A 27,333-nucleotide genomic window follows, 5' to 3' on the forward strand; every position below is an offset into this window, starting at 1 on the left:
TGGGCTAATTTTATCTTGTCTTATTTATTTTTCATAGAGACGGGGTCTCGCTTAGTTGTCTGGGCTGGTCCCAAACTCCTGGCTTCAAGTAATCCTCCTGCCTCAGCCTCCCAAAGTGCTGGGATTACAAGTGTGAGCCACCATGCCTGGCCAATATTCTGTTTTTTTTTTTTTTTTTTTTTGAAAAATATATTATGAAAGAAGCCATTTCTGTGTACATCCAAGGGCTTAACGGTTGTTTATATCTAGATATTTTGCAAATTATACTGCAGTTGTCTGTCTTGACCCGGTTGATAACAAGTACTGTGTTGTTTATCCCAGAATCCCCAGCATCTAGTATAGTGCTTGGAACACAGAGCTTTATACTTAGCTACTTAACTCCTGCTTAGCACTTTCTCAGTGCCAGGCACTGTTCTAGGTGGTATTTATGAGGTTTAGGTACTATTATCTTCATTTTGCAGTTGAGGAAACTGAGGTACAAAAGTTACGTAACTTGATGGAGGCTATAAAATTAATTTTATTATTATAAAAATAATAAAATTTTATAATTTTATTATTATTTTAGTACATCTGGTACTAGAATACATGTTCTTACTCTTTACTGCTTCTTTTTAAATACTTGCATAAATGAATAAAAAGTATATAAAATTTTATAAAGATAGAGCATTGGCTAAATTTGTTATAATATGGAATTAATAACTGAATATTGCACCAATAAAATCCTGTATTTTTTAGAGAATGTATGAAAACTGTTCTCAAGTCATGAAAACTTCCAATATTCTTTTCCTTTTCTTGATTACCTATGTTGGATATCACATATTAAGTTTTATTTAATAACTGGATATAAAAAAGCAATAATAATGGCCAACATTTAATGAACACTTACTGTTTGATGGCCATTGAACAACTTATCTAAACATGTGAGGAAGGTACTATTATAATTACTCTATTTTTTTTTTGAGATAGAGTCTTGCTCTGTCGCCCAGGCTGGAGTACAGTGGTGTGATCTTGGCTCCCTGCAACCTCTGCCTCTTGGGTTCAAGCAATTCTTCTGTCTCAGCCTCCCAAGTAGCTGGGACTACAGGCATGCACCAACACACCCGGCTACTTTTTGTATTTTTAGTAGAGACAGGGTTTCACCATATTGGTCAGGCTGGTCTTGAACTCCTGACCTCGTGATCTGCCCACCTCAGCCTTCCAAAGTGCTGGAATTACAGGGGTGAGCCACCGTGCCTGGCCTATTACTCTGTTTTTACAGATGACGAAACAGAGGTTTAATCAGGTTAAGTAACTTTGGTTACATGGCCAGAAACTGGTAGAGCCAGGATTTAAACCAGGATCATCTGTTTTCTGAGTGTGTACTCTTAAAGGCTAAACCCAGTTAAATCTTGATTATATACTAGGTTTAAAATTAAGCCAATTTGAAGATAAATGAATTGGTATTCTTTGGTATCTTTTCAGCAGAATTTAAAAGTGCGAACTTAGATGTTAGGGCATGCAAGTGATTGCTCAGGAATTTCAAACCCTCAGTGCCTTTGTAGAAGAGAAAGCCAACATTAACAACTAAGAGGAGAAAGCAAGATCATTGTATATGAAATGTGTGAGGAGTGGTAGTCCGAAGCTTACTTATGGAGGGCCTCCAACTGAGATGTTAAAGTTTGTGCACATGAGGTCAGGGTCTTCTGGTGTTCCCAAAACAGAAATGGTGATCATTTCTCTCACTGACTAGCTGCCATTATTATGGGTTTTGGTATCACCACATACATAAATATTACAAAAGATTTCTTGCATACTATTACATTGATATATATTTTTAAAGCCTTGATAGTGTTTAAAATACATTATTACTAGCACTGTTACCTAAATGCAGTATTACTAGCACTATTACTTAGCACCCACTTGGATGCTTTGAATAGTTTGCTATACTCAATATTCCAAAGGTCAGAAAAGAGAAAGGGAAAATTTTTCAGTCTTTGCCGTGTTAGTGCTCTGTCTAGTTGATTTTTTTGCCAAGTAATACTTCTTATTTCATGATAAAATGATTCAAGACAAATAATACCATGCACATTTAGAAAATGAGCCTCTTTATTATTCTTTAACATGAAGAGATTCCAATAATGGTAATTTCAGGCCTTGGGGAAGAGTAATCGGGAGGCAATTTTTGGCACCAGGGTTTTATGTCTGTCCTATCACTGTGTTCTCAGGGGTCTGCCCTCATATTAATACTTGTGCTAACCAGAATGAAGTAGTGATACAGCAAGCAGAATATAATGATTAGAATTGTTATAAGCACACAACTCAATTTGCAGTGAGTAACATGGGCCAATACTTTTGGAAAAGAAGGATTTCCATGAGCTACTTCTATCTCACATTGATTTGGGGGGATAGAATCATTATATATACATTAGAAAAAAGAACACATCATTTCTAAAAGGCAGTGATCATATCAGATCATGTAGTTTGATCATTTGGAGAGTTCAGTGATGTGCCTCTTTCTGTAGCAATTTTGTTTCAGTTTTCAGTTTGTGCTTGCTGGCTTGCAGCACAAACTTTATAATGAGAAACTGAAGTGATAAGAACCATACCCTGTAGCATGGGTGATTGATAGTACCTTTCCGTATGTTATTCTTGAGGAAAAGATTTCTTAGACAAGGAGTACTGAAAAACTCACCCAGGGACTCTTTTCTTCTTGCGAAACAGTTTTTTAGTGTGATTTGCCATCATGAAATTTGATGGACAGTAGAATTTGAATTGTTTCTTATTTTTTGACTGTTGTAACTTCATGTTACAAAACACCATTCTGAGGGTCTTTTGCTGAATTTACTTGGTACTTATTTTTACTTTCGCCTTAGCAAGTTGTTACCGTTTTATTTAGGAAAAAACTCAAGTTACTGCCTTGAAATTGCCTAGATGTTAGTTTGATTTGGATGTTTTATTCTCTTGTGTAAATTAGTATGTTTATAAACTTTTACAGCAAAATAAAGAATTATGGATGTTCTAATAATTTCTCTTAGAGGATGTCATTCTTCCCCTTCCTGAAAATGGGAATAGATGAGTGGGATGACCCATCCTCTGCATAATGTTTGAAAAGCTGCCCTGTGAGCTTATTCACTTGTCCTGCTTATGTTTTCTTTTAAGGCAGTAGAAAGATAACTGTCTTTTTCCTTAGGAAAGCAGGCATTACTTACTTATACAAAAGTACTTTCATTGTTCTCTGTTAATGATTTCATGTGACAATTGATAGAAAGCTATTGGCATTTTCAGGTGAATAATTTGGGGAGTGAATAATTGGAAGCTTCTATCTGACTCTCAGCCTTTGAAGTGAAACTTGTAATCAGTACAGAATTTTCAGCATCTTTTCATTGCTGGCTTCTGTTGGCACCCAGTCGGGAGAGGTGGCATCATGGTTTAAGTATTAAATGTGGATGTAATACTATTACCTTTTAAGCATTGTATTTTAAGAAATACTTTAAAAATATGAGCAATGAAAACATATATTGTTGTCTGTAATGTGTTCTCATAAGTTGATTGATTCTAGATGTTTTGGAGCTCATTAAAAAAATTCCAGTTTGAAGTAATTGTAGATGCACAGGAAATTGCAATAATAGTATAGAGATGCTCCATGTATGCTTCCCCATTTCCCCCTGTGGTAACATCTTACATAACCATAGTACAGTATCACCACTAGGAAATTGGCATTGGTACAATTTGCAGACTTCTATTGCAGCTCTTTTTGAATCCTTTTATAAATCACAGTATACTCTATAATATAAAAATTTAATTTGTTGGTTTAAGAAATTTGGATATGTAGCCTGGCTGCTAAGTAATTGAAAGAGATTGGGTATTTTAACCCAATCCTGTCCAGTTATCAGGTTATTACCCCTTGGCTCCAAATCTGTCTTCTTACCTGATCTGCATTAATGGAGCTTTAAACATTTCTTCTTTGCAGCAAGCACAATATTAAATTATGCCAGTAGAGGGTGTTGCAGGGACACTGCAGGAAGATGGGGTTTCTTTTGTTTCTGATGTGTTACATTTATTGTTTTCTTGCTCTTGCTACAAGATCCAGTGCTTTTGCTGATCTTTGGTTCAACCTAGCTGTGCACCCAGTGCATGCAGTCCCTCCATGAGCTCATAGCTTTGGTTCTGTCTCAGTGAGGCCCTCCTACCGCCCTCCTGACATAGACATTGTGTGCCCCAGGCCTCATACCACACTGCCAGTGAGCTGGCTCTGGAAGCCCTGATATCCTTTGCCCACCTACCTGCCAGCCTTTGCTGGCTGCAGCCCAGAGGGTTGTTTCCTGCTTGCCTGTGGTCCAACTTTGCCTAGGCAGTCCAGCAAACTTCTTTGCTATTCATTGGGCTGTAATCCTACCTTCTCCAGTGAGGTCTGAATACCAGCTTTGGCGAAAGGACCCAACTTCCAAGTTAGTTCTTCTTTATGGTACTCTCCCTTAGCTTTAGGGTTGTAATTCTCTTTATAGTTACTCTATTATGACAATTAACAATTCTTTATAGTAATTTTCCCCTGTTTAGATTACTGTTTTTTCTGTCCTAATAGAATTCTGACTTACAGTATCTAATTGAATTAATATCTAGTGATATTAAGCCATCCATAAAGTTTCTGATATTTTTCCAGGAAAAACAAAACAAAAAGTGGTTTAGATAATCTTTTTACTGTCACAATAACGGCAAGGAAAAAACAACGGTTTTTTTCTACAATATGTTTATTTCCATTCCACGCAGAGCCTCTTTCATACTAAAGCAAGGAACCCTGCAAAGTAGATTATCTTTTATTTACTTTTTTTTTTTTTTTTTTTTTTACAGGGAATAGGGAGCTAAAGCATGTTTTTTTTGCCTTGCTATGAAATCTAGCTTATAATTGGCAACACAAGTATTTGAATCAAGACCATCTTGTTATTCTTTCTAAAGCTTTTTCATTTGACTCTTCTGTATGATTTTTTCTTTCTTTTTTGGGGACTGGGGGATGTTTACAGGGGTCAGTGTTAAGTACCTATAAATAAGATATGATTATTTTATTTTATTTCTTTAGTAAATATTGTTTAGTTACTAATATTTTATCCGTATTTGTAATAGTAGCATAGTTGTGTTATTCCCCTTTAAAGATCTGTGGATCATTTGAAGGGAAGAGGGACTTAAAAATGTTATTTTTTTAGTAGGACTTTAGGCAATTAATTAAAAGTGAAATATGTCTTATAGGTGAAATTTTGTGTTTGTACTTTAAATATTTGATTTTTTAAATTTTCAGTATATTTTAATAAGTTTACTCATTCTTTTTATTTCCCTGTTATTTTTAAAATTTTTATTTCCTTTTTAAAATTTTATATATTTAGGTGAAGTATCTTATTATTCCACTGTACTACAGGAAACTTAATTCTTTTATAATATGAAATGTCTGTGCTTTTAAGGCTAATTTTCTACTTGCATACTATATTTTATTCCGTTTTGCCATCTCAAAGGCATTGTTTGAGCAGTCTTTCTTCTACTATACTTGCTTGTTAGATTAGCCCATCCAGTCTCATGACTTTAAATATATCTATAAGTGGATGATTCCAAATGTTTATCTCTGACCTGATGTCTCCAAACTTATATATTCAACAACTTCAGATCTTCATCTGATATCTCAAAGTTAATATGTTCAAAAATCAAACTAAAAAATCAAGTTTGACACCATCCCAAACTTGTTCCTCCTGTAATTTCTCACAGTCTTATTAATTTTTAACTTGATCTTTCCAATTACTGTGGATGAAAAACTTGGCATTTTCAACTCATTTTTCTCTCACTCTACATCTAATTCTTCATTAAATCATATTAGTTCTGCTTCCAACTATGTGAAGAAAGATAAAACTATAGAGGAAAGGGATTAAATAAAAAATACAAATAGAATTGGGAAAAAATGTAGACTGTAGATAAAAGAAAAAAATTAGAAGAAAAACAAAAGAAATGACAATCGAGAGAAAAAGAAACAGGAACTCCAAGTCGAATCACTAGGATTCTTATTTTATCAAAAGTTAATGTAGGCGCTTTTGCTGTAAATTTTCTCATTAAATTGAATTAATCATTTTTTGCCCATGTTTGGTTCAACCCTATCTACATGTGTTTTATGAGTGATAATCAGGAATCAGTAGCCTGCAAAATCAGCCTTTGTAAAGGAGAAAAATGGACTTTTGTTAATTAGCTGTAGCTATACAGGGGAAGATATTTCTTTTCTTTATGCTTTTAGATGTTTTTGAATTGTGTTTACAAATATATTCAATTGAAAAAATACTTGTAAATTAGCACCCGTTTATTTTGATGCATATACCTAATATCTGCAAAAGTCCAAATAATGTATCACTATCTGAATGTCCTGCATTGGTCTTACTGAATGGAGAAGCAAAATAATGGATTTTAAATGTTTTAAGCGGGGATTAAACCACGTCAGACTTTGAAATTTATTGGTTTTCTTGTTATAATCATTTTTAATATATTTTAAAATCTGACTGTAGCTAAGTTCTCATTTTGTGTTTGAAGGAAAAGTACTCATATTTGGTGGGAGGATGGCTTGAATCAGGAGGTGGAGGTTGCAGTGAGCTGAGCTTGTGCCACTGCACTCCAGCCTGGGTGACAGAGCCGGAGCCTATTTCAAAAAAAAAAAAAAAGGAAAAAAAGTGAAGAAAGAAAACACTCATATTTGAGTTATTCTGCATTTTAAATTTCGACCCTTTATTAATGTGAGAATTAATGGGAACATTATTGCTAAGGAGGGTTTTTTTGTTTTTGAAATGTATTCAATGAAAAGTTTTAAAAACATTGACCTAAAAATACTCTTCTTTCTGTATGTTATTTTCTCTGTACTGGTATTTTTTTTTGAAATTTATTGGTTGAAAATTTTAAAAAATTGACCTAAAATATTTTTCTTTTATAACCTGTCTGTATGTTAAATTCTCTATACTGGTAGCAGCTCTATGGCAGTCCTAAGATCTATTTTAGGTTATTTTTTTTTCCTGGTGGTTTTTCCTAGTGTTCTAGAAAATCTAAGATAGTTAGTTAGTTAGTTAGATACATAGATACATAGATAGATAAAACTATTTCCTACCTGATGAATGAAAAGAGTAACCAATTTTTAAATCTCTCTTGCTGATAAGTATAAATCCTACTGCAGAGACTTCTTCCTATTACTGATATCACTGAAGTTACTAGAGTGAAATTTTTAGGATAAATAGCTATGGAGTACCCTCATCTGGGTTTGAATCTTGGTTTTACAGTGATCTTGGTCAAGTTATTTAACTTCTCTGTGCTTCAGTTTCCAATTTGTAAATTGCGAATGAAACTTACCTCTTAAGATTGTGGGGAGAAGATCAGCTAGTAAGTGTTCACAATAATGCTTAATAAATGCATGCTATTATTACTATTAGTGGTCCTATTACAACAACCACAGTTAAAATTTTAAGACTATTGGTCTTTTGTGAGTGATAATCAGGAGTAAGTAACCTGCAAAATCAGAGTAGACTGCCACCGTCAGAAGGCAAAATCTTGGCTAGAGTTCTTTAGAACCTGTGTGTATGTACAGGCAGTCCTTGCTTTGTAGTTATGGTATACATTATTTTCTCTTACCGTGGTTCAGTTATAACACTAGTGTCCCAACCACATGGTTCAAATTTCTGTTACCATAGTATATTAACAGAGTAATTGCATATCTGTTCAGTCAACAAGTCACGATATACATACATGATTAGTGACCAATCATGTCACTTCTTCCAAAGTCTGTTGGTGATTGGTCACTGTGTATCTGTTATTCACTTTACTTACAGATAGCAAAGTATGTGATTGTGTTGCTTCTTTGTCTCTGGTAATAAATCCATTTGACATTTTACAAAAATGGATAATCCAAAGAGGAAATTGGCCAACAAAGATAACAGTGCTACAAAGAAATGAAAAGTCATAATGCTGAAAGTGAAATTGCATGTAATTTTGGAAGATGCACAGTCTTAGAAGATTTGAAAATGACAACAGCAAAATGAAGACAGGTTGACACCTAGGCCTGTTTAAAGCTGTGATATGAACCATATTGAAAAAGTATGATGAATTTAAAAAAATGATAAAATCACTCCAACATCCTTTAGTTTAAGTTTCACAAGGAACAGAAAGTTGCTTATGGTTTAACTGGAGCGTATACGTCTGCTTTGGATTGAAGACTGTAATAAACAAAAATTCCAATCAGTTTTGCTAGCATGTCAGTCAAAATATTGAAGTTAGATTCCACGTCAAAAGGAAATAGTAATTATAAAGAGACTGGAAATTATGCAATTTCTTTATCTCAATTTTGGGAGAAATATGACATAAAGCATGCAGTTGAAGGCATCATTTCAGGGAGCAACAATGAATATTATGTCTGTAGTATAGCAAAACTTTTACTTCGCTATAGAAGTACATTTGCAGGATCTGAATAGGACATGTATGGAGATGTAGAAGAAATAGCTGTCTGTGGGAGTGTTGACACTGTTGCTATTCAGTGGACTCTAGATATGCAGCCAGAGGAGCTTTGTGAAGATGAACTTATCAACGTAAATAAGGAACGTGGTTGTAATTTCCAGGGGAAATGACTCTGGTGAATTTTTCACATTAAAGGAACTCTTGGAGTTATTTCACAACATTGAACATGCAAAGGATAAAGTTTGGAAGCTAATCCAAACTTAGAAAGGAATATGACAACTTGCCAAGATAGAAAAGATACTTCGTATTGTAAATTGTATGAGAAGGCAGCAAGCACTCTTCAATATATTCTTGATAAGTTTTTTTCAAATAATTAAAATACTTTAATTTTTGTGCTTCAAACAACGAAGTGCTAAATAGATAATAGTTTTACTTTTTAACAATTGTCCTGTACATTTATAAGTGAAAATAAGAGAGTTTTTGAAGTTTGGACAAAAATTTTTGAAGGTTACTGGAGAATCATAATTTTTCCCTTTGAAAATATGATCATTTTATATACAGTTATAGCTTACATGTTGATTTTTATGGTTCCACACCACCGTACATAGTGACAAATGCATGTGTATCTTTCTCTACTTCAGTCTTTTTAGTAAGGGAAATAACAGTCTCATTGACACAATAGAAGATTTGCCCAATTATCTTTCTGCTTTAGCCCCTTTGGGGAGACTGACTGAGATTCCAACTTTTATGAAATTATTTAGTTTTAGTGTTTTGCATAAAGTTTTGAAAAACTATGATTGCATTATAGATTTTCTTATTTGCAGTTCTATTTTCCCCTTAATTTTCTTTTTTTTTGGACAGTAACTGTTTATTGCTTGCTTACTTCGCAACAATGCTTCCTAGAATAGTGTTTCTCAGTTCTTGTGAGATACAATTTTTGCTCCTTGATTTATACAAGTGTATTTATACTAGTTGGGTAATGATCTAGGTTTTAATATATATTTTTTTAATTATACTTTAAGTTCTAGGGTACATGTGCACAACGTGCAGGCACTGTCACTTTTTCATTTTTAATAATAAAAGTTTGGTACAGCAAGAGACAGTGTTCTTGTCCTCTCTCTCTCCTTCCCTACCTTCCATTTTTATCTTCATGGAGATATATATAATTCCTAATGATTTGATAAACTAAAGGTAAAAATTTTTAAAAAATTAGTTTCATATTGCAGGACATTAATACATCTGTTTTTCTCACTTTCTCCTGCAATTAAGTCTAAAGTGTATTAGTGATATGGAGTTTTTGGTATTTGTTCTGGTGGTTAACTTGGTGTTAAAAGCTGCTTAAAGTTCTATTTTGAGTAAACACTAAGTACTACTATGAAAGGCAGAGCTTTCTCTTCTTGATGATAATGGTAATTATAATAATGATTTATAATTATCAACTACTTTATAGCTTACAGTGCACTTTTACCATGAGTTTTTTCATGTCAAGTTTACATTGACGTAATGAACATGAAAGCAAGTATTTGTACTTCAGAAATGTGGAAAGTGAGACTTTGAGGTTTGTGATTTGCCCACGGTCACTCAAGGAGTTTACAGTCTTTTACTGATAGCCCTTGGCAGGCTGTAATGTAAAAGACCATATAGTTTTGTAGTGATAGACATGGGCATGAATCACAGTCCTGTAACTTAGTAGCTATGTGGCTTTGGGCAAAGCCATTCTTTTGAAAATCAGTTTTATCATTTGTTATATGAAGGTTGCTTTGAAATTTAAATGCAACAGTATAGTAGAGCCTGGCTTAAAGTTAAGACATTCAATAAATAATATCCACTATTACGATAATAATTGATATAATAGCATCATCATCAGCTCATTCTTAGGAGGTTGATTTCAATTTTTGAGTGAAATCAGCTACCTATTCAGTATATTATAAATTATGTGGGATGTCTCTTCTATACTTTGTTAATATTGTGTACTTACAGGTATTTTAGAACTAACAATATCAGATTCTAATTGCCTGTTTACTTACTTTCCCCCCACTATACTGTAAACTCCTCTAGAAAATAGGTGGGATAGCAGTTTGCTTTTTACCTTATGAGTTAATAAGAGACCGTTGAATGCTTTGAACTCCCCAGTGAAACACTTAATACTCCCATTAGGTGTTAGTGTTACTAATAATATCTATCTAATTTCTGACACATTATTCCTGATAGATCTTGCTGGCCTCCATAGGAATCCTGATGTGCTTTAATGAAGTGTAATTTTGAAAATGACTAATACAGCTTGACAGAAAATAATTATGTAATTTAAGTGCTTAAAGTTCATGTGTTATACCTTTCCTGTTTGCTAGAAGAGGGAGCTGAGTCCCAGGGGGTTAGGTGCTTTCTCTAAGGTCATGCTGGTTGGTGGCAGGCCTTTTTTTTTTTTAATACAAGCCAGGAAAAGATTAGTGCATTAAGATTATCAAAATAAGGTGATGAGTATTGCTACTTAAGAAAAATCCAAACCTCTAAGGCTCCTTTTGCAGTACAGTGTAAAATAGAAATATTATGCTAAGAAAATGTGAGATTTCATCTGTTTTATCATTCACCTGGAAGTGCTTGAGAAAAAAATGGCATTAAACTTTAACTTTTATTATAGCCATTAGAGATTACAAAAGGTAGGAGGGTGGGAGAGGGGGGTGAAGTTTGAAAGATTACCTCTTGGTTACAATGTTCAGTCTTTGGGTGATGGGTACTCTAAAAGCCCAGACAGACTTTAACACTACATAATGTATACATGTAAGAAATCTGCACTTGTAATCTGTATGCCTATAAAAATAAAAATAAAAAAAATATTTTTCTGCCTTAAAAAACAAAAAATCCTTTAAATTTTCACAAAGAACAGAAAGAAAGAGAGTATACATTCCAAACTGTTAGCATTGTTTCCTAAGGAGGCTGAGAGAAGGGAGAACTTTTTTTTTTTACATACTTTGGTAATTGTTAACTTATTATAATGGGTTTGTAATTTAAACCCTATAATATAGAGCATTGTTCTTAAAACAAAAAAAATTAGAGATGCAAGCTGAAGCAAAGTATGTAAGGATGTGTGAGATAAATCTGTTCTCATTGACCTGACTTTTTAGAGAGACCAAATTTTATTTCTAAAAAAGAATTAAATCTTTTATTCTTCCTTAGCAAGAATTTAGGGCAGTAGTATAAGAAATAGTACAGTGAATTGCATGATTAATTGTCATTTAATTTGTGTAGACAGTGTTTATTACAAGAATTCATAGGAGAGAGATCTTAGCAGTATATAGTTGAAATTATGAGTACTAGAGTATAATTATTTCTCTTGTAGATTATATTTTTTGTTCACTGTATTTGAAAAGTTATCCTCAGAGCTTACCAACTTTAGCTTTGCTATGTACCTGATCATTTTTGGGGGCCGGAAGGAAGCCTTGAGCAAGTCATCCTCAAGCACTTATAGGAAGTATATATTTACTCCTTACTAAGCTTACATTTGGACAGGACCAATGATCTTGCTCACGTAAGCATTAGCCATGATACTAGGAGAGTAAACCTTTGAAAAACAACAAGGATCAGAATCACGGTTGAGTGGTTAGCTGCCACTACTTTGAAACTGAAAAAATCTTATGTTTAATGTAGCTATATTTTTTACCCTTTCTATAAATTATTACACAGCATATCTTGAAATTCTGGGAAGCTACAATAAAAACATTCTTGTGTGTGGGTATGCGTTGTTGGCAGAGGGACCCTGTGGACAGATTACATTGCTTCTCACGTTATGGGACCTATAATAATATAGCAATATGAATTTGAGTAAATTGCTTAACTTCTCTGGACTTCACTTTGCTTACATGTAAAGTGGAGTCAATAGTAGCCTAACAAACATAAAAATCTTCAATTTAGCTGAATTTTTGAGCTTATGCAAATCCTTTACAAATAAAGTGGTAGTGTTGATGGGATTCCTAAAGCTTCTCTGGCATTAAGAAGCACAGAACAATATTAAATAGTTAACAGTGTATTAATAATATGTTGGATATAATATCTTCACTAATAGCACATTTAGTAATAAAATTTGTATAACTTTTTTTTAAAACAGAGGATATAATATTAACATGCTACTTAGTTAACATGACTGTGGAGGGTCAGGGTAATAGTTTGCTTTCTTTTAAATCTGGTTTGATGCAAAGAGAGCATAGTGTCATCTTCTTATTTTTAAAAACCTCCTTTTTGGTTTAACTGGGTTAATGGGTTTTGACCTATATGTTTGGAATAAGTCTAAGGCAAATAAAATCTCTTATCTCCCTAGAAACTAATTTGTATCTCTGTACCATATTTTCTTTCAATGAACAATTTATGGCCACTTTTATGGCAGTTTCTTATCATTGGTAATCTTTTACATGCAAATAAAGATCTGGAAATTTGTATGACTTATTTGTGTGTGATTTTATTGTGTAACTTCATAAATACTTATTTCTAGTGTTCTTAGGAAAAAACTAAAGCTTATTATAAATACAGAGCTCAGATTGTATAGTTATTGTAAAAAGGCTTTTTGCTCACTGGGCTTCTATATATTCTTGATACCTTATTTCTCCTTTTTTTCCCCAATATTTTCAGATGTTTTGGAATGTTATTAAGCCCAGGTCGAAACGTGAAGAACAGTGACATGCATTTACTGGATATGGTAATGATAATGTTAAGCACCTTAACCAAGTATAGATGATAGTTATTTTATATTTTACAAGTATTTTCTGTTTACAAATTTTGTCATATTGTCAAAATTATTTCTTGCAGCTGTGTGATAGTAATAATTAAATTTGGAAACACAGTCTTAAAATTGTGAAAGAGGAATTCAGGACAGTTTCCACCAAAACAGTCATATGCAAGTTGAAAGCAAATAAAAGGATTGTGTTATGACAATGTCCATTTATTTTTTTGGCTTCTTAGAATGATGTCTTTTCTTTGAACCTGTAGTAACAAGTACATGATTATAACAAGCATCTCCAGAGTGAATATGGTGCCTTTCATTTATTTTAATGCCCTGCTATTAATTTGAGTTTGTGATGGACACTTTTGTTTTCTTTAAAGTGTTTCCCTTTCTGAATTTCTTCTTGATTACCTGTCTTTAGCAAAGTACATTTATTCTAGGAGTAATATTTATTTAAGGAATGTCCTAAAAGGTTAATATATATTCAACAGTTGATATTTAGTGTAAAAGTAGCAAGCTATTTTAACTTTCAAATAGAAATACCTTCTAATATTGCAATTAGTGAAAACATTTAATTTGTGATTTAGAAATGTTATAGGAAAATAATCATCTTAGAGTAAGTGTGAAGTTTCTTAGTGAACTGAGATTCTTATATTTAGTGATAATAAGCACTATATGCTTTCTTCTTTTCAGCTGTGTTTTGCAAATATCAGTTAAACATTACTAATTAGGTCAACTTTTTTTGAGTAATTTCATGGTAATATCAATATTGATTTTATAGCAGTACAGGAATGGTTTATTCAGGCTTTTGGGTACCTGTTTGTCTGCTCAGTGTTGTGTGAAGTGCTGAGGTTATGCATATGAGTAAAATATAGCTCTTACCATCTGTGGGTTCATGGTCTTGTGGGAAACAAACCTTTTCAGTATCTGGTGGTACAACGAGCCACAGAAATATAGAGGAAGCACTGCCTGAATAGGTCAGGTAAGGACAACCAGTTAAATTGAGTATGAAAACATAAATTAGATACTGATCTATGTCTCTTACATCTTTTTTTTTTAAAACCACATATCAGTAATGAAAGTGGTTTTACCTAAGGCAAGTCATTAGCATTTTGGAGCCCTGAAAATTCCATGAGGAAGTAGATTAGGAGGATTGAGGTATTAAAACCTTTTAAGATCCTAGGTCCTAATTAATCATGGTCTTTCAGAGTTTAAAGGACTAAGATGAATTACTGCGGAGATTTGTTCATAAAATCTAAATTCTGGTTACAGAATTACAGAACTGGTATAAACTTCTGAGGCCCCTTCACTATGTCTCTCTAACTTTCAGAACAGTCCTCCCCACCTTCGAGTCCATATCTAAATCAAAAGAGTTGTGAGCATTCATGCTCTCAGACAGAGAAGGGGCTTACTTGCAACAAATAGTTGGGCAAATGAGAGGCTTGTATTTGCAATGGTTAGCAGTTGTGATTTGTTATTACCCAGTGTTGTTAATCTTCATAGTGGACATTAAACCTCAGCTAGACTACTTCTAATGAAAAGAAACTCACTACCTTATGTTAAAGTCTAAGGGACAGTTCTGGTTATTACCAAGTTACTTTTTATAATCACCTGAAATCATAGTTCTTGTAACTTTGCCTAATTAGTCTTAATTCTGCCCTCTAGAACAGGATATTAGTACTTTTACTCCTTCTATGACACTTGGCAAATACCATGTGATCCTCATGAAAGGAAAGTCCTACCTATAAATGAAGATATATTTTTCAGTGAAATAGCCAGATTACTTACATATAACAGTCACATGCAGAGTAAGAAAATTTCCGTGAATGATGTACCATACTTTGAAGGTCGTCCTGTAAGATTATAATTATTTTTACTGTACCTTTTCTGTGTTTAGGTACACAAATAGTATTGTTATAATTGCTATAGTATTCGGTACAGTAACGTGCTGTACAAGTGTGTAGCCTCGGAGCAACAGGCTAGGTGTGTAGCCCCTATACCATCTAGGTTTTTATAAGTACAGTATATTCTGTTTGCACAAAGAAATCACTTAATGACACATACCTCAGAATGTATCCCTATCATTAAGCAACAGGTGACTGTGTGTGTGTGTGTGTGTGTGTGTGTGTGTGTACACACACAGTTTTTTTGGGAGAGTACAAGTAGTAGAGACTCCATTTTCTTCCAATAATGAGAATATTTTTGGTCAAGATACTTGTAGGAATAAAGAAATTAGAATTTTATTTTTTATTTTTTATTTTTTTGAGATAGTCTTGCTCTGTCACCCAGGTTGGAGTGCAGTGGCACAATCTTGGCTCACTGCAACCTCTGTCTCCTGGGTTCAAGTGATTCTCCTGCCTGATCCTCCCTAGTAGCTGGGATTACAGGTGCGTGCCACCACATCCAGCTAATTTTTATATTTTTAGTATAGACAGGGTTTCGCCATGTTGGCCAGGCTGATCTCGAACTCCTGACCTCAGGTGATCCGCCTGCCTCGGCCTCCCAAAGTGCTGGAATTACATGTGTGAGCCACTGCACCTAGCCAAAAATGAGAATTTTTGATTCATAGTCCTGGATTCCTGGGAAAAGCCTAACAGTAAGGTACCAAGAAAAGCAGAAAACTCGGTAGAACTAGGTTTCTTGGAACTGGAACATAATTTAAAATTTTAAATTAAAGTCCTAGAGATTCCTCAGAAAGTTTGTGAATCTTTACAATTAACCATATACTAACACTAGACCAGTAGCTGTACCCACAGTTAAAAATACATGTTATGTTGTAATCTAGCATACTCATAATGTGTGTTGTATGTCCAAAAAAGCAAAAGTAAAAGTTTCATGAAACAGTTTTACATGTACAATGATTTCTGCTATTTTCTCTTCCACTTGCTCCCTCTCCCACTTACTGCCTCCCAGTATCTGCTTTTGTTTTTTGTCTGTATAATTTATAATTTTTAAGGGTTTTTTTTATGTTTGTTTTCTCCATTTCTCTTACCACTTAACAGTTTTCTAATATGTTGTACTTTATATATTTTTTCCCTACTTCATAATTGTTATAACTTTGTCTTATATGTGGCCTATCATAGCCTGACTCCTCATGAAAACCTTTTAGCTTCCACTGGTGACTGCCCACTTTCTTTGGTATTTGTTGATTGAGAGATTTTGAGCACTCAGGCACAGCACAAGTTCTGATCTTGAAATGGATTGAATTCTTTTTGGGTTAGAAACCCATTTCTGTTCCAAACGGAGCCTTAATTAGGGAGTAGAGATGGAGGATAGGGGCCTGTGTACATGCCTCTGTGTGTGTGTGTGTGTGTGTGTGTGTGTGTGTGTGTGTGTAGAGGTGGAGAAAGAGACTGTAAACATATGAGTGTGTTGGTGAGTGGGTTTCATTTACAAATGACCTTGAGTGTATTTCATCTCTGGAATGCATGGTCCCTGCACTCAAGCTACACAATCTGATTAGTGAAGTATTACTAATACACTAGAAAAATATACATAGTAATTACCACATGACTGACACAATTTTATAGGGGGTTCAGAGAAACATCTGTGAATGGGTAATAATGAAAAAAGGAAAGTTTTTCTCTTTGTTTTAGTCTGACCCTTTTAACAGTCTCTATTCATAATGTGAGGAAATTGCTACAAAAATTGAAGTATTGTAGATACTGTTCATTTGCATTTGGAAATACTTGTATGCTGTGTCTTGTTCTTTCATGGAACAACCTCTACCCCTCCTCTCTCCACACACATATCCACAAGCTATAAGTAGCCTTGCTTATAGGAGTTGCTGGCTTTTTTAGTGAGAGTCAAGAGCTGGCTTAGTAAAGTCTTAAAGAATGGAGGAGAAGAGGAAGGAGAGAGGGAAGAAAGAGGGAGTAAGTGTAACAGTAGAGGGAGAGAGTTAATACACTTGGATGTTGCTTACAAACCAAAATTAGTCTCCTAATACTAATTTATGATTGTAAGAAAGTATACAAATATCTGACATACAGAAAATAGAAAAGTGTTAATTTTAAAGGTATTAATGGCTATAAACAAAGCTAATATTTTAAGAATTCATTAAAAATTAGAATATTAGAAGAAAAATAACTTTCCCTACTGTGATTAGCTACTAGTTCAGTTTAACTGTCTTCAGCTAATTCTATATTATTGTTTTAATAGAAGCCATATATATCCTATGTGTATATGAGATTTGGACAGTTGGCATCAAGATCAAGTTAAATATAACTTTGTAACAATATTATGTTTTTGTGATTCAGCATGTAAGTGTATGCCACCTTTTACCCAAGGGTACAGGGTACATGTCTTTAAGTAGAAACCATGCTTGAAGAAAGCTGTAGAAGAATTTAATATTTAAATAAATGCTTTTGTAGGATGAAAAGAATTTACAGTGGATATAAAGCTCCTGCTTGACTGTAAATCCAAATTTTAATACATTGTATTGCTTAAAGTAAGATACAATTTAAAGTAGTGATTTTTTTGATATCTTTTATCAGTAATTACTGTTTGAATTTTTATAGGAATCCATGGGAAAGAGCTATGATGGGAGAGCTTATGTCATCACTGGCATGTGGAACCCCAATGCACCAATATTTCTGGCACTTAATGAGGAAACCCCAAAAGGTGACTTTTCTTAAAAGATCCCTTTTGTTTGCTTTACATTTTATATTATGATCAATGTTGTTTTGTCATGTTTTTAAAAAAATGTGGAACTCACTTAAAGTGGACATATTCTTTCTATTGAGAATTTGAGGTTCATTTTTATTCTTTATGCTTTTATGGGGGAAATCTCCACTATTTAAAAAAATCCTTCCCAAAAGATATGTGAATGATTATTATTGTTATTATTTTAAGAGACAGGATCTCACTCTGTTGCCCCGGGTAGAGTATAGGGGCATTATAGCTCACTGTAACCTCAAACTCTCATGCTCAAGCAATTCTCCCACCTCAGCCTCCTTAGTAGCTATTAAATAGAACTACAGGTGTGTGCTGCCAAGCATGGCTAATTTTTCAATTTTTTTTTTGTCATGCTTTGTTGCCCAGGCTTGTCTGGAACCTTTGGCCTCAACTGATCTTCTTGCCTCCCAAAGCACTGGGATTATAGATGTGAGCCGCCGCACCTGGCCTAAATTAATTTTATTAGATTATAGAGAAAGCATTTGGGCTTTGGTTTTCATATACCACTATAGAGTTGTTTCATTTGTGGAGATTAGTGATAGAGAAATATTAAAGAAAATGATGAAAAGGAAATATTTTGGAATTTTGAATATTTTAAAATTATTAACTATTTTTGCATTATAGTTTACTTATAGTTTTCCATTTATTAATTATTGGCTCCAGTCTTTTGGCCTTTGGGATGCTAGAATATATATGAAATATTTGAGTTGTAGCAAATAGTTTCTTCTTAGTTTTTTACATTTTCATATTATTTATCATGTCTAGTATTGAACAGAATGTATAAATGTTAGTCACATTTTTCATTTTTCCATTGTGTTTTTTCGTTCCTACTTCATCCAGATAGCTGTTAATTGCCTATGTTTTTTGCCCCTTCATCATCTACTTTTAAACTAAATTTAAAGTTTTACCTGGTAAGTTACATTCCTACCCTAAATGCTTTACTGTCATTAAACCGTTAATTCATATTTACAATATAATGGATCAGTTTGTTTTATCATTAATTTTGTATTATTTAGTTTATACCCACAGTAGACTTTTGCTTAATGACAGGAAGCATTCGTGAATACTGATATGAAAATATAATATGTTTATGAAGGGCATTAAAATGATAATTATTCTTTCATTTCCTTAAAGAGAGTATTCACCATTTATATAAATCACATGCATTTGATCACATATTAAGCTGTCTAAAAACGAGGGCTAAAAAGAAAAAAAAGATTATATAAAATTTAACTTTTCATTTATTAGCAGTAAATAATTTTTAGTTCCACAACTTGTTATTTCTGGAGATAGGCTTGCACCTACCTTTAACCTTCTTTCTTATACCTGTTCAGAAGGAAGCCACGAAAATGATAAAAATAAGCCAGTTGACAGTTTTGAAGAACAAAATAGAAGAATTTTGCATATCAAGTTATAAAAATAGTTTTTATGTTTTTAATGTAACACCTAGTTTCATTTTGCAATAAAATATACATTTGGTCCACAAATAAAATTTATAATTTATCCTATTAAAATAAACTATATAATAGTATATTATAATAATATTCTGGTCCAAAGTATACGTTTTAAATTTAAAATTATCTCATATGCCACACAAAAATGTTGCCCAGATTTTTAAAATTTCTAAATGATGTCCTTAAAATTACACATTACTCAGAAAATTTGTGATCAAATAAAGTTAGATATTTATGGAAGACGTTTAGGCCCTGAGAGATGAAAAGTCTTGGATCTTTCCACTGCACTAAGATTCAGTTGAGTGTTATATTCTGTCTTGTGTTATTCTTACTCTTTTCTCTAAGGTCCTCCATGTCAAGTACAATGTCTAACAAATTTTAGTTTCTCTTGAACTGGGAGGTGTATTTAGTAAGACTGTAATTAGTAAGAATGTAATAAAATTGTTATTGAATTTAATATTAATAGAGAAGTAGCTGATGAATCTGAATGTTATATAATATTTAAAAACACTATTGAGGGTTTCCTCTGATGGTGGCCTTGGTTATTTGGACTTTCCTTTAACAGAAAACTAAAAATTGTAGCGAAAATAAATTTTAAAAAATATTTAAAAAGGAATGAGGAAATTACAAAATAGTATGGAATGACCAGGCCATAGATTCAAAAACCTCAATGAGGCCAGGCGTGGTGGCTCACGCTTGTAATTTCAGCACTTTGGGAGGCTGAGGGGGTGGATCACCTGAGGTCAGGAGTTTGAGACCAGCCTGGCCAACATGGTGAAACCCCGTTTGTACCAAAAATATTTTGAAAATTAGCTGGGCCTTGTGGCAGGCGCCTGTAATCCCAGCTACTTGAGAGGCTGAGTGAGGCAGGAGAATTGCGTGAGCCCTGGAGGCAGAGATTGCAGTGAGCCAAGATCGCTCCATTGTACTCCAGCCTGGGTAACAGAGTGAGACTCCTCTCAAAACAAACAACAAAAACCTCAATGAATATCAAGCAGAGTAAATAAAATAAAATAAAATGAAATTCATGTTTCAACCCCTCATAGTGAAACTGAAGAAAACCTACAGACACTGGCCTAGATGATTCTAGATTCAAATTAAAGGAAGGCTGTGGCCTAGTAAACATTTCAAATCATAACTAGAATTTTGGCTGATAACACATATCGTTGTCTAAAAGCACTTGTCAGGACTCTGATATATGTGTATATATATTGATACACACATATGAATATATATATATATATATGAGAAAACTACACAGGACTATTTCTTTGGAACTTTGATTAATGATTTTCCTGAGGGTTAATATGTATTACAACAATGAGGGTACTGAAAAATCTCTGGAGACTTTTCTTGAAGCATACAGCATGGAAGTATTTATATCAGTGACATGTGTTTTTTGAGACAAGAGTCTCACTCTGGTTGCCCAGACTGGAGTGCAGTGGTACGATCACGGCTCACTATAGCCTCATCCTCCTGAGCTCAGGTGATTCTCCCACGTCAGCTTCCTGAGTAGCTGGGACTACAGACGTGCACAAACATGCCCAGCTAATTTTTTGTATTTTTAGTAGAGATGGGGTTTCGCCATGTTGCCCAGGCTGGTCTCGAACTCCTGGACTCAAGTAATCTTCCTGCTTTGGCTTCCCAAAGTTTTTTACAGTTGTAAACCATTGCGCCCAGCTTTCAGTCACATTTTATGTATGCAAGTTTAACATAGAGAAGGCTGAGTGTCTCTCTTGATTTGACAGTCCTTCCAGTGCAACTCATTAAACAAACCTAGTAATTTCTGTTATCTTTTTTTATAAGATGAAGGGACAAATCTCTGTGATTTTCTAGAGGTTCTCTGGGAAATCAGATAGTTTTAGAGTAAAAGATACGCTTTATTATTGTATTCTATTTATTTTTATATTAAAGACCTAATTTGGGGAATGAAAAAAGAAAAATTGTCAGGTAATTTATTAATAGACACTTAGGATTATTAGTTCCTAAGAAACATGCTTGGAATACTTGCATACTTATTTAATCAAAATGTTAATAGAACATTTAAAAATAAACGTAGAAGGTATTACAATTGTAAAGAACATTAATTCTTTCATAAGTGAGGAAACTTTGTTTAAAATAGTCAAGGAATAATAGAGCTAGCATAAAACCCAGAAACTTTCTACTACAGATAAGCGAGTATACATGACTGTGGCAGTGGATATGGTAGTCACAGAGGTGGTGGAGCCTGTTCGCTTTCTCCTGGAGACAGTAGTCCGTGTGTACCCTGCAAATGAGCATTTTGGTATTTCAGCAGAAAGACTTTCACAGAGACTTTCTTCATGAGATTGAAACAGGTAGGACCTTTTTGTTCTCTTCATATAGTAACATACGTTTTTCTTTCCACACTTTTTTAATGCCAAGATAATTCCTGAAGTTGCAAAACAATACAATTCCTCAAATAAATCAAATGATATTTGAAGTCAACCAATAGAGTGTTTGAAAAATTCACATCTAGGTAATATTAGCTAAAAAACCCCAGCTACTTTAATTATATACTTTCCCCTAGCAACCTGTAATGTATGAACCTTCTTAACAGAAATATTGACTCTGTATATAAAACAACTTTTCTACCCTTTATAAACAATTACTTAATGCCAGAAAGGCAGTGCACAGAAATATCATATGCTTATAAAATTTTAATGAAAATGTTTCCAAGAAATACCTAATTTCTATAGTTATTTCTACCTGTAATATTAGATAGACAATATTACCTGAACATCTTGTTTGACTCATCAGTGAGGTTATAAAATTATTTTAATATTAAATGAACAAAATTATGGTTTCTATGATATCCTCAAATTAGGCAGTGTTAGTAGATAAAATATGTAATTTTTGTATTATAGCAAAGGAAGCAGATAATAATGAAAAATAACTTGAATACTAATCATGTGAGTTTTTAAAAAATCAGGATAAAAATGCTCTATACAATACTGAACATCTTTTATATGCTGTTTTTGTTAGTAACTTCTGTTCTCCCAAGTTTTAAAATGCTTGCTGCTTCATATACTATAATGTGTGAACTGCTGTGTGATAAAAGAAGGCACCAGCACAGGGAACAAATATAGAAGCCTCTTACCCATTTTCATATTATAAAAACTTGCCATGGATCATTTTGGCTTCGTATACTATGTACTTGGAAATTCTTGTGGTTTTAAAAAAATCTTTCATAAAATTATTATGGCTGTTATTTGACTCAGTTTTTATTACTGTGTGAACTGCTTTTATAGCATATTGTAATGAAGGTTATATGAGCAATATTCAAACTTCAGTCTCCTGAGCATCTTTTAATATTTTATTATGAGATTTTTTTTCTCTGTCTTCCTTCCTCCCCATCCTTCTGTCCTTCCTTTTGCAAAAAAATAGCTTAGTTGTTATGACTATCCAATAATTCTTCATTTTGAGCAAAATAATTATTCATAGTTGCATAATCGTGAATAAAGGAGCTGGAACTGTATAGAAAGTTGTCATTCTTCTAATGATGATACATTATACATTATAATGTAAATTATACTTCCTAGAGATCTGAGAAGAAGTTAGGTTTTCCCAGTTCTAGTACTTTTGACTGTCTGTCTCCAGAGAGAGAGAGAGAGAAGTTAAACTAGTTGTTAAAATTCATGTGAGTAATTATTGCAAGACCTGAGACTACAACTCCTTACCTTAAACCAGAGTATGCTGCTGTAAGGCCATACTAGCTTCTTTCTACAACTCCAGAGAGTGGGTTGGTTTGAGGTGGTTGATGGTAATCTGGAGATGTTGGTCTACACTATACAACATTAGTAGAGAGAATGAATTAGGTGATTACCTAATGCAATTCAAAGTAACCTTTGAAAATCTGGGTCTAGGCCATTACTACTTTAAAGAAATAGAGAGAATGCACTGATTTCAGTTCTAAGTGATTTAGACACCTAGAACTTTTTCTTTCATTCTGAGAGTGTTGGACTTATTGAATGAAACCAGAACTTGTCCTCTACCCAGACAGGATTAGACCAGACTCCTGGGGGCAACACCAAAGTAGATGAGATGCCCTGTTCCCCAACTGTTTTTTCTTGGCAGCTTTCTTCTCTTAAATATAGCAGGATTTTATGTGTGGGCAGTGGGGATGTATGAAAATCTGCTTTGTTCCTGTTTAGTGTCCACTCAGGGCCAAATGGCATTTCATTTCATTCATTGTCCATTTACTGGGAGCAAGGAGAGCACTTAACAAGAGGACAGAAACTAGAGGCTGGGAAAGTAAACTAGAGAAAGTCCTTTTGTGCCCGGAATTTGTTCCATCTGGTGAGTTCTTGGTCTCGCTGACTTCAAGAATGAAGCTGCGGACCCTTGTGGTGAGTGTTACAGTTCTTAAAGATGGTGTGTCCGGAGTTTGTTCCTTCAGATATTCAGATGTGTCCGGAGTTTCTTCCTTCCGGTGGGTTCGTGGTATCACTTACTTCAGGAGTGAAGCCGCAGAGCTTTGCAGTGAGTGTTACAGCTCTTAAAAGTGGCGCGGCTGGAGTTGTTTGTACTGCCTTGTGGGTTTGTGGTCTCGCTGGCTTCAGGAGTGAAGCTGCAGACCTTCACAGTGAGTGTTACAGTTCATGAAGGTAGTGTGGACCCAAAGAGTGAGCAGCAGCAAGACTTATTGCGAAGAGCGAAAGAACAAAGCTCCCACAGTGTGCAAGGGGACCCGGGTTGCCGCTGCTGGCTTAAGTGGCCAGCTTTTATTCTCTTAATTGTCCCCGCCCACATCCTGCTGATTGGTCCATTTTACAGAGTGCCGATTGGTCCGTTTTTACAGAGTGCTGATTGGTGCGTTTACAAGCCTTTAGCTAGATACAGAGCACTGATTGGTATATTTTTACAGAGTGCTGATTGGTGTGTTTACAAACCTTTAGCTAGACAGAGCACTGATTGGTGCGTTTCTACAGAGTGCTGATTGGTGCGTTCACAAACCTTTAGCTAGACACAGATTGCTGACTGGTGCATTTACACTCCTTTAGCTAGACAGAAAAGTTCTCCAAGTTCCCACTGGACCCAGAAACCCAGCCGGCTTCACCTCTCACCTTGACCCGAGGTCTAATGGGAGTAGACATTAATTAGGTGTAAGTAGGAAACACCAAGTATAAATGCCCAGACAACCAGAAAGACTGGGAAGCACAATAGTTGGTGATGAAAGGCAAGTAGGCCCCTGGGCATATGAAACTTTGCAGTCTACTTCAGAGTTCTTTTCTAAATCAACTTTATTGAGGTGGTTAGCATACAGTAAAATGCACCCATTTAACAGTACATTTTGATGACAAATTTATACATATGAATAACCACCACCAAAATTAAGATCCCTCACTCTTAAAAGTTCCATCGTGTCCTTGCAGCTAATCTTTCCCACCCTCAGCCTCAGGCAACCACTGATGTGCTTTCTGTCATTGTAGATTAGATATACAGTAACTGGAATCATACGCTTCTTTTATGTAAAAGCTTTGTTTGTGTAACAATGCTTTTGAAATCCATCCATGTTGTATGTCAGTTGTTAATCTTTTTATTGCTGAATGTTATTCCTTTGTATGGATGTGCCATAATTTATTAGATCATCTGTTGTAAATTTGAGTTGCTTCTGTTTTTGGTTAGTGTAGTTAAAGCTCCTATGTCTTTCTGTGTACATAGATTTTCATTTCTTTTGGGCTGATAACATTTCTTTTGGAATTGCTGTGTGGTATAGTAAGTAGAAACTGCCAAACTGTGTTCCACAGTGCTTGACCACTTTATTTTCCCTCCAGCAGTATATGTGTTTCCCAATTTCTCCTAATCCTTGCCAGCCTTTTAAATTGTGTTTAGTATTGTCTTTTAAATTGTAGCTATTCGTAGGGGTGTGTAGATGTATCTCATTGCAATGTCAATTTGTATTTCACATTGAGTAATGATTTTGAGCATTTTTTTCTTGTGCTTATTAATCATTCATATTTCTTCTTTATAAAATGTCTATCTAAAATTTTTGTCCACTTTTTGTTTGTCTTACTGAGTTGCAGGAGTTCTTTATATTTTCTGAATATATTTTCTTTTGTCAGATACGCATATTTCAAATAGTTTCTTCCTGACAGTGGCTTGCCTTTTTATTTTCTTAATGTCTTTTGAAGAACTGAAATTTTACCTTTTGATGAAGTCATATTAATATTTTATTTTATTATTTTGGTTTTTTTTGTGTCCTATGTAAGGAACTTTTACCTACCCCAAGGTTGTGAAGATGTTCTTTATATTTTCCTGTAGAGACTTTATAGTTTCGGCCTATTATCCATTTTCTGTTAATTTTTATGTATGGCATGAAGGCTTGAGGTCATCTTCCCACACCTGTCTCATATGGGTATACAGTTGTTTCAGCATCATTTGTTGGAAAGACTCTGTTATCCATAGAATTAGTTTGTCTAAAATTAATTGACTGTAGATGTATAAGTCTGTTTCTGGGACACTATTTCTCTTCCATTGATTTCTCTGTGAGTACCACACAGTCTTGATCATTACAACTTTATATTATGTAATAAAGTCTGTGTTGTAAGCTTCCCAACCTTTCTCATTCTTAAAGTTGTTTTATTTGTTGCAGGTTCTTTGCATTTCCATCTGAATTTTAGGATGAGTTTGTCAGTTTGTAGAAAAATGCATGCCCAGGCTGGATGCAGTGGCTCTCACTGGTAATCCCAGGACTTTGGGAAGTTGAGGCAGGAGAATCACTTGAGGCTAGGAGTTTGAGACCAGCGTTGGCAACATAGCAAGACTCACTTTGTAAAAAAAGTAAAATAAAATTATCCAAGTGTGGTGGTGCACACCTGTAGTCCCAGCTACTCAGGAGGCTGAGGTGGGAGGATTGCTTGAGCCCAGGAGTTTGAGGCTTCAGTCAGCCGTGATCATGTCACTTGCACTCCAGCCTGGGCCACAGAGTGACACCCCATCTCTAAAAAATAATAATAAAAAAAAGAAAAATGCATTCCCAGATTTTGACTGAGAATGCTTGGAATATGTATATGATTTTGGGAAGAGTTGCTTTTTTTTTTTGACATGAAGTCTCAACCTGTCGCCCAGGCTGGAGTGCAGGGCACCATCCCAGCTAACTGCAACCTCTGCCTCCCAGGTTCCAGTGATTCTTCTGCCTCAGCCTCCCAAGTAGCTGGACTTACAGATACCCACCACCATGCCTGGCTAATTTTTGTGTTTTTAGTAGAGACAGGGTTTTGCCATGTTGGCCAAGCTGGTCTCGAATTCCTGACTTCAAGTGTTCCTCTCTCCTCGGTCTCCCAAAGTGTTGGGATTACAGGAGTGAGCAACTGCACCTGTCCTCTAAGAGTTGCTGTCTTAAAAAGAGTGAGTCTTCAATAAACATGGCCTATCTCATGGAATATCATTTCTTTTATTTAGCTCTTCTTTAATTTATCTCAGCAGTTATGTCACTTTTAGTATAAAGGTTTTACACATACTTTAATTTATCTCTACCTAGTTCATGAATTTTTCATCTCAGGGTATAATTGACAAAGTGGAATAGACTTAAGGTGTACAATGCAATGATTTGATACATATATATAGTGAAATGATTACCAAAATCTAGTTAACACATCTGTCACCTCATGTAAGTTACCTTTTTGTGTGTGTGTGGAGAACACTTAAGATCTACTACTGTGTTAGCAGATTTCAAGTACACAATACAATATTGTTAACTATAGCCACCATGGACCATATTCATCTTATAACTGAAAGTTTTTACCCTTTGATCAGCATCTCACTTTTTCCCCCAAACCCTTCTCCTGGCAACCACCATTCTACTCTCTTTCTATGAGTTTAACTTTTTTAGACTAGTTAAAAATGAGATCATACAGTAGTCTTCCTAGTCTAGCTTTTTTTTACTTAGCATAATGCTTTCCACCTTTACCCATGTTACTGCAAATGATAGAATTTTCTTCTTCTTTATGGCTGAGTCATATTCCATTATGTGCATGTATGTGTATATATTTTCATTCATTCATTGACAGACACATTTCCATGTCTAGTGAATAA

At 34.4% G+C, this 27,333-nt stretch overlaps 1 protein-coding gene across 1 annotated transcript in view; it reads left to right on the forward strand.

The window, feature by feature from the left end:
• RABGAP1L (RAB GTPase activating protein 1 like) overlaps positions 1–27,333 on the forward strand; it is a 799,508-nt gene that overhangs the window by 100,099 nt on the left and 672,076 nt on the right. Inside the window, 4 exon segments of the mRNA XM_033198684.1 lie at positions 13,057–13,123; positions 17,668–17,770; positions 21,449–21,553; positions 21,556–21,614. Coding sequence (XP_033054575.1) covers positions 13,057–13,123; positions 17,668–17,770; positions 21,449–21,553; positions 21,556–21,614 — 334 coding nt within the window.

Source organism: Trachypithecus francoisi, unplaced genomic scaffold (assembly GCF_009764315.1).
Source record: "Trachypithecus francoisi isolate TF-2019V2 unplaced genomic scaffold, Tfra_2.0 Lachesis_group5, whole genome shotgun sequence".
In the NCBI taxonomy this organism is placed as follows: domain Eukaryota; kingdom Metazoa; phylum Chordata; class Mammalia; order Primates; family Cercopithecidae; genus Trachypithecus; species Trachypithecus francoisi.